The 12714-nt window shown below is 32.3% G+C and overlaps 1 protein-coding gene and 1 long non-coding RNA gene across 2 annotated transcripts in view; one reads left to right on the plus strand and one right to left on the minus strand.

Annotated features, from left to right (window-relative positions):
- Window positions 1-639: 639 nt before the first annotated feature.
- On the plus strand, window positions 640-4269 carry LOC127728184 (uncharacterized). The gene is made up of 2 exons (XR_007994020.1): window positions 640-1128; window positions 2937-4269. It is a non-coding gene; the product is annotated as an uncharacterized LOC127728184 (long non-coding RNA).
- A 135-nt stretch (window positions 4270-4404) lies between these two features.
- The window catches only part of LOC127728088 (aromatic-L-amino-acid decarboxylase-like), a 38721-nt gene continuing 30411 nt past the window's right edge, over window positions 4405-12714 (minus strand). The window contains exons 11-14 of the mRNA XM_052235305.1: window positions 11395-11485; window positions 8688-8786; window positions 8012-8113; window positions 4405-6225 (exon numbers count right to left, since the gene is read on the minus strand). Of these exons, the coding sequence (XP_052091265.1) occupies window positions 6001-6225; window positions 8012-8113; window positions 8688-8786; window positions 11395-11485 (517 nt within the window). The 3' untranslated portion in view covers window positions 4405-6000. The remainder of the gene's footprint in view (window positions 6226-8011; window positions 8114-8687; window positions 8787-11394; window positions 11486-12714) is intronic.

Raw genomic sequence — 12714 nt, forward strand, 5'->3', positions numbered from 1 at the left:
CAGATGTACTTATAATGGACTTTTCTAAAGCTTTTGATAAAGTCAGTCATAACTTATTAACACACAAACTAAATTACTATGGGATACAGGGAAAAACAAATGCATGGATACAGGGCTTTTTATCATGTCGTACCCAAGCAGTTATCCTATAGGGTGAGACTTCAGGCTATGTCCCTGTGAAGTCAGGAGTGCCTCAAGGATCTGTTCTGGGCCCAAGTCTGTTCTTATTTTATATTAATGATATACCATTTTGGGTTAAATTCCACCATACGCCTATTTGCAGACGACACTATTGCTTACCTGATTATAAAATCTAACAGCGATTGCGAAACCCTACAAAAAGATCTAAACACACTAGGCATCTGGGAACATACATGGAAAATGGCTTTTCATCCTGACAAGTGTAATGTTATTTCCATCAGTCGAAATAAAAATCCATTCACTTTCAATTACACTCTACACGGCCACGTTCTTGAACATGTTGACAAGGCAAAATACCTAGGCGTGACAATACAATCAGACCTAAAATGGCACAGTCACATAAACGCCATCTGTAATAAGGCTAACAGTACACTAGGTTTTCTAAGAAGGAATCTTAACATCAGTTCCACCTCAGTAAAGGAACAGGCATATATATCTTTAGTCAGACCATCACTAGAATATGCCTGTTCAGTATGGGATCCTTACTTTACTGAGGATATAAACAAACTAGAAAAGGTGCAAAAAAGGGCTGCTAGGTTTGTCACTAACCGACACAGAAACACATCACGCGTTAGTGACATGATAGATCACTTAAAATGGAGAGACCTCGCACACAGAAGAACAGATGCACGCCTTGTCATGTTTTACAAAATCACATACCATCTCATCGCAATCACAAAAACAAACAGACTAATACAACCGCTCAGACAGTCCTGGATCATGCACGCACTCTCATTCCAAATTCCATCCTGCAGAACACAAATAATTTTTTTGCCAACAATCTTTTTTTCCATGAACAATTAAAAACTATAGAGTCGTTCAAAACAGCCATCTCAACCTACACATACAGTCAGTAAATTCATCATGTGTAAATAGTTTTATCATAATATTAAAAATAAATAAAATAAAAATATGCACTACCACTATGTAACTAGAGGCTCTAAAGAGCCTGTGTCGCTCACCTTGGTCTATGTGCATATTAAACAAAGGACACAGATGGATTCATGACAAAATTGTGTTTTGGTGATGGTGATGTGTTTTGGTGATGGTGATGTGTTTGTAGATCTTACTTTACTGAACATTCTTGCTCCTTACTATTATCTCTATCTATAATGAACTTGGCCCGGTAGATACAGTGGAAAATACTTTGTAAAAATTTACAAAAATTTACAAAATTTATGAAAATTGTAAAAAATTGACTATAAAGGGCAATAACTCCTTAAGGGGTCAATTGACAATTTTGGTCATGTTGCCTTATTTGTAGATCTAACTTTGCTGTACATTATTGCTGTTTACAGTTTATCTCTATCTATAATAATATTCAAGATAATAACCAAAAGCTGCAAAATTTTCTTAAAATTACCAATTCAGGGGCAGCAACCCAACAATGTGTTGCCTGATTGGTCTGAAAATTTCAGGGCAGATAGATCTTGACCTAATGAACAATTTAATACTCATCAGATTTGCTCTAAATGCTTTGGTTTCAGAGATATGAGCCAAAAACTGCATTTTACCCTATGTACTATTTTTTAGCCATGTCGGCCATCTTGGTTCGCGGGCGGGGTCATCGGACACATTTTTTAAACTAGATACCCTAATGATGATTGTGGACAAGTTTGGTTAAATTTGTCTTAGTAGTTTCAGAGGAGAAGATTTTTGTAAAAGATTACAAAAATTTACGAAAAATTGTTAAAAATTGACTATAAAGGGCAATTACTCCTTAAGGGGTCAACTGACAATTTTGGTCAAGTTGACTTATTTGTAGATCTTACTTTGCTGAAAATTATTGCTGTTTACAGTTTATCTCTATCTATAATAATATTCAAGATAATAACCAAAAACGGCAAAATTTCCTTAAAATTACCAATTCAGGGGCAGCAACCCAACAACGGGTTGCCTGATTGGTAAGAAAATTTCAGGGCAGATAGATCTTGACCTAATGAACAATTTAATACTCATCAGATTTGCTCTAAATGCTTTGGTTTCAGAGATATGAGCCAAAAACTGCATTTTACCCTATGTACTATTTTTTAGCCATGTCGGCCATCTTGGATCATGGGCGGGGTCATCGGACACATTTTTTAAACAAGATACCCTAATGATGATTGTGGACAAGTTTGGTTAAATTTGTCTTAGTAGTTTCAGAGGAGAAGATTTTTGTAAAAGATTACAAAAATTTACGAAAAATGGTTAAAAATTGACTATAAGGGCAATAACTCCTTAAGGGGTCAACTGACAATTTTGGTCAAGTTGACTTATTTGTAGATCTTACTTTGCTGAACATTATTGCTGTTTACAGTTTATCTTTATCTATAATAATATTCAAGATGATAACCAAAAACAGCAAAATTTCCTTAAAATTACCAATTCAGGGGCAGCAACCCAACAACAGGTTGTCCGATTCATCTGAAAATTTCAGGGCAGATAGATCTTGACCTAATAAACAATTTTACCCCAAGTCAGATTTGCTCTAAATGCTTTGGTTTCAGAGATATAAGCCAAAATCTACATTTTACCCCTATGTTCTATTTTTAGCCATGGCGGCCATCTTGGTTGGTTGGCCGGGTCACCGGACACATTTTTTAAACTAGATACCCCAATGATGATTGTGGCCTAGTTTGGTCAAATTTGGCCCAGTAGTTTCAGAGGAGAAGATTTTTGTAAAAGTTTACGGACATCGGACGACGGACGCAAAGTGATGAGAAAAGCTCACTTGACCTTTCAGGTCAGGTGAGCTAAAAATGTTATTATCAATTTTTGTTTATAATTATAAAAAATGTTAAATTTTTCACTGTATATAAGTCTCCACAAAGCAATGTGCAGTACAAGTGACATAAACTTCAACGTGTTAAAGGCGGTCACTACAAAGTAGAAGTAGAAGTAGAAGCATGACTAAAAACAGTGTGGAAAACTGATTAAATGAGTGAATTTTTCAAGTCCAAGGACCATAACTCTGCACAAAATTATCAGACCGATACAGAATTTCGAACTTGATCTGTATAACTTGTCATGATAAAACTATATACCAATTATCAATCAATATCTTCAAGCATGATGAAAAAAAGTGTGGAAAACACTTTAACATTAGATATGATTAATAGTTCTCTAAAATTAGATATGATGTAATACAGTGTATATCTATTTTCAAATTATAATCAAATATAATTAATAGTTCCAAATATTTTTTCTTTTATTTGTCACAAACTAATATAGATTTGTATGTTATCTATAAAATGTCAACAATTTTTACCTACACAATGTAATGTAATATATACATTAATAAAAATAGATTATTATCTAATTAAAGGATTTCACTTCATAATTTTTTATATATATATATAGCATTCAGAAAATTAGTTTATACAAAATAACAAACAAACCTGCCAAAAAATTCTTCAAATAATTTACCAAAGAATGTCTTTTAAAAAATGAGTTATCTCCCTTTGTACAGAAATATGGTTTAACATAGTACTCAAACATTAGATATGATCCAGAGTTATGGTCCATAACTCTGGACTAAATCATCAGACCAGAACAAAATTCGAACTTGATCTATAACTTGTCATGGCAAAACTATATACCAAATATCAAATCAATTTCTTCAAGAACGAAGAAAAAAGTGTGGAATACTGATTTGCCGGACTGACGGATGGACAGACGGACAGAGTGCAAACCTAAAGTCCCCTTCGACTTCGTCGGTAGGGGACTTATAAAGGCAAAATCCAGACAACATTGATATCCATAACTTAAATCCTATAAAAATAAACAGCTGCGCCTAGTCGTCTTGTGTTTGTGAATTTTTATGCAATAATCATAAATAGTTTCTGACATACGGCCTGACATGCGGAAACCCCCTTTTTTTACAAAAAACTCAATATCTCTAAAACAAAATTTTGAATCAAAACCAAAAAAAATAGAGATCTTTAGATGAATATAACTAAGAAGTGTGTAAAATTTTAAGCAATAATCATAAATCGTTTTTGAGATACGGCGCGACATGTGAAAACCCCCCTTTTAAAAAAAAAAAATCAATATCTCAAAAATAAAATTTTGAATCAAAACCAAAAAGTATACAGATCTTTAGATTAATATAACTAAGAAGTGTGTAAAATTTTAAGCAATAATCATAAATCGTTTTTGAGATACGGCGCGACATGTGAAAACCCCCCTTTAAAAAAAAAAAAATCAATATCTCAAAAATAAAATTTTGAATGAAAACCAAAAAGTATACAGATCTTTAGATTAATATAACTAAGAAGAGTGTAAAATTTTAAGCAATAATCATAATTTTTTTTTGAGATACGCCGCGACATGTGAAAAACCCCTCCCCCTTTTTTTACAAAATACTCAATAACTCAAAAATAAAATTTTGAATCATCACCAAAAAGTATACAGATCTTAAGATTAATATAACTAAGAAGTGTGTAAAGTTTTAAGCAATAATCATAAAATTTTTTTGAGATACGGCGCGACATGTGAAAAAAACACACACCTGTTTTAGGTACTAAGTCCCATAACTCAAAAAGTTTTAATCTTATTTTCACCAAAAAGTATACAGATCGTTTGACCATCATAAGGAACAACTATGTTAAGTTTCATGAAATTTGGATAAGTCGTTCTCAAGTTACGGTGCGACATGTTTACGCCAGACGGATAGACAGACAGACGACATTTGTATACCATAATACGTCCCGTCAAAATTTTGACAGGCGTATAAAAATAACACAAACATTAGACTTTACTTTAAAAATTATTAAGGGGCATAACTAACAAATACTCCATGGACCTGAAAATCCTACCCACATGCAAATCTTCATAGTAGGATCTAATAATGTACAAAGTTTCATGAAGATGGGATAAACCAAATAGAAAAAGTTGCTATGACAAGGTTGGTGCTGAAAAGGGTAAACATTTCTAAGGTGAAAGGGCATTAGATCTAATAATGTACAGTTTACTGTAGATGTGATACACAATGTAGGAGGGTATGGTCTGTTCAGCCAAAATGTCTAAATAAAAGGGGCATAACTAAAAAAAACTCAATGCACCTGAACATCCTACACACATGCACATCTGTATATTGGGACTAACAATGCAGTAAGTTTCATGTTGATAAACCATGTAGGAGGAGTTGCAATGATGAGATTAGTTCTGTCAAAGTTTCTAAGCTGAAAGGGGCATAACACTCAATGGACCGGAAAATTCTTCTTGCATACACCTGTAAAATTCGAGATCTATCAATGTACACAGCTTCATGTAGATGCGATAAACCATGTAAGAGTAATTGCATTGAAAAAATTGGTGCTGAAAAGGGTCAAAATTTCAAAGGTGGCATAATTCTGGATAAACTGAACCTTTTGCCTCAACGCTGGAAAAAATAAATGTTCAATTCATAAATAATCTTTTCTATATTTCTGTATCATGCAGTTGAAAAACTTGTCTTTAAATTTACTACATTTTGAAAATATATTCCATTGTGTATGTTTGGTGGGCAAGAGTCTAAAAAGTAACATAAAACTTTATAACTTGTGGTCCTAAATCATATTACATGTAAATCAATTTCAAATATTATTGTTATCATTTATTAAATATTGAGTGGTTGATCTTTAAGACAAAACAATTACCTTTGTAAGTTTTTTTTACACTTTATCGAGTTCTTAAGAACATAAGGGGAAAATCTTGGAAAAAATATAGTTGTCTACAGCATTTTATTAATGTACCCGATTCCCTACAAATTGTCTATGCCTTGCATTATAATGAATATTGTGACATTTTAACTACTTATACATTTGGAGTTTTCTCTTATGAATTTTTGATTTGAATGTTCCCATTACCACTATCAGACAGATACTTTCTTGACAATTCTTGAATAACTTTCCAAGCAAACTTAACATCATCAGATGTAGTTCTAGAAGCACAAACAGCAAATCGTAGAAAATAAGTATCTCTAAACTTTGAAGGAACTAAATGAATTCTTCCATCTTCATTGATTGACTTCAGCAGCATTTCATTTCTATCATTTTTGCCCTGTAATACAAAACATAAAATTATGTAAAAAGTAATTCATCTAAAGCTTTGATTGGTAAACAGTACTGGTTTGACCTATTTGACTCTAATGTTCATAGTACATTTCTATTATACTATAAAATGTTTATTTTCACTCTGATTAAATTTTGTGATTTCAAAGTCCAAACCCATTAGACACTGCACATATTCAGTTGTTAGCTTGTTTTGCTATGCATACCCCCAGTAGAAATTCTAAATATTAGAAAACAGGAAGTAGAGGTCTGACAGATCTTAAAGGTGCTTGCATGTTATAAGTCATCACTGTCAAGCTGCTGTTCAGATATGAAGTAGTTATGTTCAGTAGTACTGGAGATATGTGTGCAAAAAACATCAAGTTCATTAAACAAATAGAAAAATTCAAAGTATCGATAAAACAGGTAACAGGTGTCTGCCAGAATAAAAAAATGCCCAAACATTACAACTTATCACTATCACTGATCAAATATGAAGTCATTCTGTTCAGTAGTATTGAAGAAATGTGTGAATTTAGAAAATAATTCTTTCATGCTCTAAGCTCATTTTAACATGGGTAGGCATTATATTTGTCAATATCTTTATACCTAGTGTTAGCGAGTCTAATAGGAAAATTTAGAACTTTTGTACTTCAAAGCGGACCTATAATACACGTTCAAAGGCAGCCATTTTGATTTGATGAAGCTAAAATGTAATAGAAAATCAACCGTTTCACGATTATATTGGAATTAGAACATGGTTTTGTTTCCAAAGCGAAAGGAGAACGTCATGTTAGAATGAAATATTAAGTTCATTCAACATATTGAAATATTCAAAGTATCAGTAATCAGGTAGTAAAAGTCCCAAAAATGCTCAAATGTTACATCTCATCACTGTCAAGTTGCTAATTAAATATGAACTCATACTGTTCAGTAAAAGCTGAGAAAAGTGTTATGCAAATATTTACTGGACGAACACATGGACAGACAGGAGATTGCCATTAAACCTCCACTCCTACATATTTGATATATTTTAGTTTTAATCAAAAGTTACATGCTTTGATTGGACAGCAATACTATGTAGACCAAGCTGACCAAAATTGTATTGATTTTTAACACAGGTTCATTACTTTACCTAAAACATTTTAGATCTGAACCTTACCACAAAATTAAACTGGGAGATGGATGGATTATCATATCACTGTCTTCTCTCCTACATTCCTCTGTGAAAGGGAATGATAAGACTGCTTAGGCAAGAATTCATAAAATACCAATCAATATTTTGTGTAGTGATCTAGTAAAGCTTAATGATAGCAATGGCCAAAATGCTTATTTTGATCAATTTCTATCAATCAAGTCCCAGTGATTCAGAAAGTCTCCTATATCTTTTAACACTTTGTTTAATACATATTCAGTTTTCACATATGTCAATCTAATCATTGTTAAATTACTTCTGATTATTACTGGGTTTTTGCCAATGTCTGCAGACTTTTGGAGTCAGATTATTTATAAACTCTTAAACTCAAGTGAAACTGCAAAATGAATTTTGTTCTTGAGTTTCATTGATACAGAAAAATTCCAGAATAGAATAGGTTTTCTCAGAGTCAGGTCTTACTGAATCTAAGAGGATAACGAGAAGTATAGTGAACATGTGGTTAGAATTTATCAATATCATGTACAAGAACATGTAGTATGCTATCATCCTATTAGAACAAAACACTAGGTAATATCTCACAAGGTAACAGCTTGGAAGACATCTAAAAATACTTGTCCTGATATTTTGATATGCATATTACCTTTAATCTGAAGCAAACAAGACCCATTTTAACTTCTCCTATAATTTCAAAATTATGGTCTGTCTTCACCAGATCTTCAAACTCATGGGCCAATCGTACATCCTAAAACCATAAACAAGTCAATAATTACATGGGGAAATAATGTAATGGGTGGATCCAAGGAAACATTAATTTTGATTTTAGGTCGATGAATTTATAATCTTTGACTATAAGAATGTGTTGTCTTAGCACTCAGTTAATTATTGATATAGTTTAACTGATCTGTTTTCACATTAAATGAAATTATCACATAAGTTTTGACCTTTATGAATAAATATAAGTCTATACAGGGTTTACCCGTCTTCATCCCTGTTTTTAGAAAAAATTATATACTGTGAATTCATCTATTTTCATGGATACCAATCTTCGTTGATTGAGGATAATTTTATTTTTTGTGGATAATTGATGTGGTTTTGCCAAAGTCTGCATATAAGCTTATAGAAAATTTGTACCTCGTTAATATTTAAGTTTGTCGTTTTTTTGTAGCAATGAAATCCGCAAAAATTTATATCAATCGAATAACAATGAATCCACAGCACATGAAAGGGCCCTGAAAATGAAGAAATCTTTTCCTGGTCTTTAATTTGTTTTCGATCTCTTAAAATAATTTGATTACCATAGTGTGAGATTTACCTACCTTTCTAATGTTTTCCTGAAGCCCTTCCTGACCAAACAATCTCAAGACAAACCATAGCTTTAAAGACCTAAATCTTCTTCCTAATGGTATGTGCCAGTGCTGAAATAATCAATATAATAGTAGCAATTGATTAATTAATGGTTGTTTAACATCCAGCTGCAAATTCTACATCAATATTTTAGATAATAACTGGTTAATGTAACAAAAGAACAGAGTTCCAATGCCCCTGCATTGCACATATTTTATCTGTCCAAAGGCAATAATTCAAAAACTTTTTTTTTGGTTCTTCAAATTTTTTTTTATAAATATCTTACAGAAATGAAAGCCAGAGAAAGCTTCCAATGCAATTTTCAATATAATTTTAATATTTACAAGGGCACAACTCTTTTAAAATTAGTTGATCGGCACTGATTTTCGAACTTGTCCCAGACATTGATGATATAAACCTTTGTAATAAATTTGATCAAAATCTAGCAAGAATTGTACATGTGAGAGCACTTACAATTCCATTTTCTATATAAAATTAATATTTCCAAGCGACACAACTCTTATAATTAACAGCTGCGCCATGAGCGCAGATACGCCTGTCGCTTTTTCAAAAGATATAAACCAGTCACCCAAGTTTCATGAAAACTGGAAGATCCTCCTTTTTTAATGAATAAAACCCCACAACTCGGAAACGTAAAATCTACAATTTATAAAAATCGAAAGGGAGCTCACATCAATAGACATAAAAAATTCACCAAAGTTTCATGAAAACTGTTCAAAGCATTTTTGAGTTATTGTCCGAAAACTGGAAAATCCCCCTTTTTTAATGAATAAAACCCCACAACTCGGAAACGTAAAATCCAAAACTTATAAAAAAAATTTAGTATATCTACAATCCAGAATCGGTACTCTAGTCAAACATGGAACAAATTACAGTTAAAAATAATCAGGACCATTTCTGAGGACTTTGTATAAATAGTTACTTATATGTTATATAAGTTATGTTTATACATAGTTGATTTCCATTACACTCAGTAGTCATTATTTTAGGATTTTCCCAGGATTTTTTGTTTTCTTTACTATTGAGAAGAAACAGATTTATTATCATATCTTAATCAGCTCATGTGAATTTATCAGGTGTTCTTAGCAGGGTGGTTTAATTACATCAGTTCCATTACAAATATACATGTTTTGTTAATTAGTGACCACTTGTGGCATCTGGCTTTCCTTTATCCTTTGTTTGTTTGCACATAAACTTTGGTGTAGTTTAGCTCCTCCCATTTAGGAATATCCCATTTAGTAGTTGTATATTGAAAACCAGTACATGCTGCCTTTAGTGTCCAGTTTTTTCAATGCAGATTAAGCAGTTAAAAGAATAATTTTTGCTCAAAAAGTGGCTTAGCTAAAAACTTGCCTCCCACCAACCCCAACCTTACACCTTTAATATTGCCATGACAGGGGAATCAATCTCAGCACAGTTTATATAAGATTCTTATTGATTTTTATTCTGTATATGTATATGTTACAAAAGTGCTTAAAAATTTCATTCCAACACCAGTTCATATCAGTAGATCTCAGCAACCAGTAGTGCAAATAGTACTTTTAGGAGCTATGTTGGATTGGTGTGATGTCAAGCCAGGGGTCTATACTTTGCTACTTTTCAGTACGCACATGTACATAGGCTGCTGGTTTAGGCATGGATCAGATAAGTAACCTCAGCATCTGAAACAAGTCCATCATGTTTGGACATTTATGAAATTTTATCACTGGTTGTTTCAAAAATTTCACTCATCCCCCAAGAATTTCTGGGGATAAACTGTCAAATTTCATACAAATTCATTCCAACACCAATTCAACATCAACACTACTTGGCTTCCTCATAGCCACATACTAGGCTTCCTCATAGCATCATTATAGGCTTCCTCATAGCCTCATAGGCTTCCTCAGAAAAAAAAAAAAAAAACTCACATCAATAGACATAAACAATTCACCAAAGTTTCATGAAAAATGTTCAAAGCATTTTTGAGTTAATGTCAGGAAACTGGAAATTCTCCCTTTTTTAATGAATAAAACCCCATAACTCGGAAACGTAAAATCCAAAATTTATAAAAATTGAAAGGGAGCTCACGTCAATAGATATAAACAATTCAACAAAGTTTATATGCATATTGGTTAAAGCGCTTTTGAGTTATTGTCCGACATGTTGACGACGGACATATGGACGGACAGGCAACAGTATACCATGCCCAGTATTTCTTTGTCTCCAACAATGCGTCTAGTGGGGGATAAAAAAAATAGACTCTATTTTGTACTAGACTGAGTACTGAGTAAATGTTAATTGTGCTATCTACCAAAATAAGAGTCCACAGTAAGACATGACAACCTACCCAATTCTGATTCTAAGGTAACCTATCTTTGTTCTTACTCCTAAATGTGACTTGCATTAAAGAAAAGAAAAGAAAAAAATGACAGTCAGGACAAAGTAAATGCAATATCACTCTCACTCCGAGAGTAGGGGTATAATTAAAAAGACAACTTTGTACAAAATGTACATAAAATACTACATGTTCAATTAAATGGGACACACAGTTACTGAATTATTCACATTGTAAAATGACATTGAGTGGACATCAGTGTATTGGTACAGACAGCATGTGCTGATTCCAGTGGAGGATGGTCAAATTAGAAAGAAAAGACAAATATATGACACTGCACTTACCCTGTAATCAGGAATTTTTCCTTGGTGATCATGTTTTAAATACAGTGGATCTACATTAAATGCATCACTAACTAACTGGCTGTCTTTTACCCTAAAATATAAACAATACTGTGGAATATATGCATTATTCATACATTTTGCATTTAAACAAAATATATAAAATAATAATTTGACAGTTTTCTACTCATAAATAATCTTTTACATGAGTTTAGGTGGAGTGATACTTTGATAAGTGTTTGGTTGTACAGACATTAAAGTTTTCAGACTTGATGTATATGTTGTGTACAAATTGTAATGTTGTACAAATTGTAATGTTGTACAAATTATAACTTGTACAGTATTTTTGTACAAGTTGTCAGTATTTTGTGAATACCTTTACATAACTAGATAAAATAAGCACAGTGTCTTTGGTTAAGCTTATCACTGTTTTATTTCCACAACTACATGCTACAGTCTTGCACATAGTACTGACAAAAAGTTTATACAAAAACACTAAAATATATTTTGTGGACATAGAATTTGTTATAAGTAAAAAAATAAAAATATAATCTAAACCAATCATGTGTCCTTATTTGTAGTTTTATGACATAGAGGACAGTGCTTAATGTTAGGTTGAAGTATATAAATTTGTGAGTAAAACACCGAACTGGATAATTATTGAAGGTAAACTTGTATCACATGGTGAAAGGTGTGTGTCAAAATACTGATAACTTGTACAAAAACCCTGTACAAAATATAATTTGTACAAAATTACAACTTGTACACAACATATACAAATTTTACTTCTTAAATAACTTAAAAATATAAGTAAAAGGAGATATGTAGTACCTGATTATACATCATTGAAAAAGAAACTTAACAATACAATAAAAGTGAAAACATGTCTAAACTGAGCCCTGCTTCAACTAGAAACCTGTCTAAAGTGAACCCTGTTTTTACCAGAAACCTGTCTAAAGTGAACCCTGTTTAAATTGGACACCTGTCTAAAGTGAACTCTGTTTAATCTGGAAACTTGTCTAGACTCAAGGTCTCAAGGGAGCCTACTAAACTGTTAACAAAACACTATTTGCCTCATATAATCTCAGGTCTTAAAGGAGTTTATGTCCAGCAGGATTCATTGTACATACATCTTTGATGCTTTGTTTAATGGTGTTTAAAGTCACCTTCTGTACATTTGTACAACACCATGGAAGTAAAGTTTATTGGTGGATGAAAACTAAGTAAATGTGATAAGTCATTGACCTACTGAGAGAAACTGATCAACTGTATTTGTTCCTGAAAAATTGACAGCTTTTTGTTATTTTTATATAAGACAGGCAG

This window comes from Mytilus californianus, unplaced genomic scaffold, assembly GCF_021869535.1.
Source record: "Mytilus californianus isolate M0D057914Y unplaced genomic scaffold, xbMytCali1.0.p SCAF_2, whole genome shotgun sequence".
In the NCBI taxonomy this organism is placed as follows: Eukaryota; Metazoa; Mollusca; class Bivalvia; order Mytilida; family Mytilidae; genus Mytilus; species Mytilus californianus.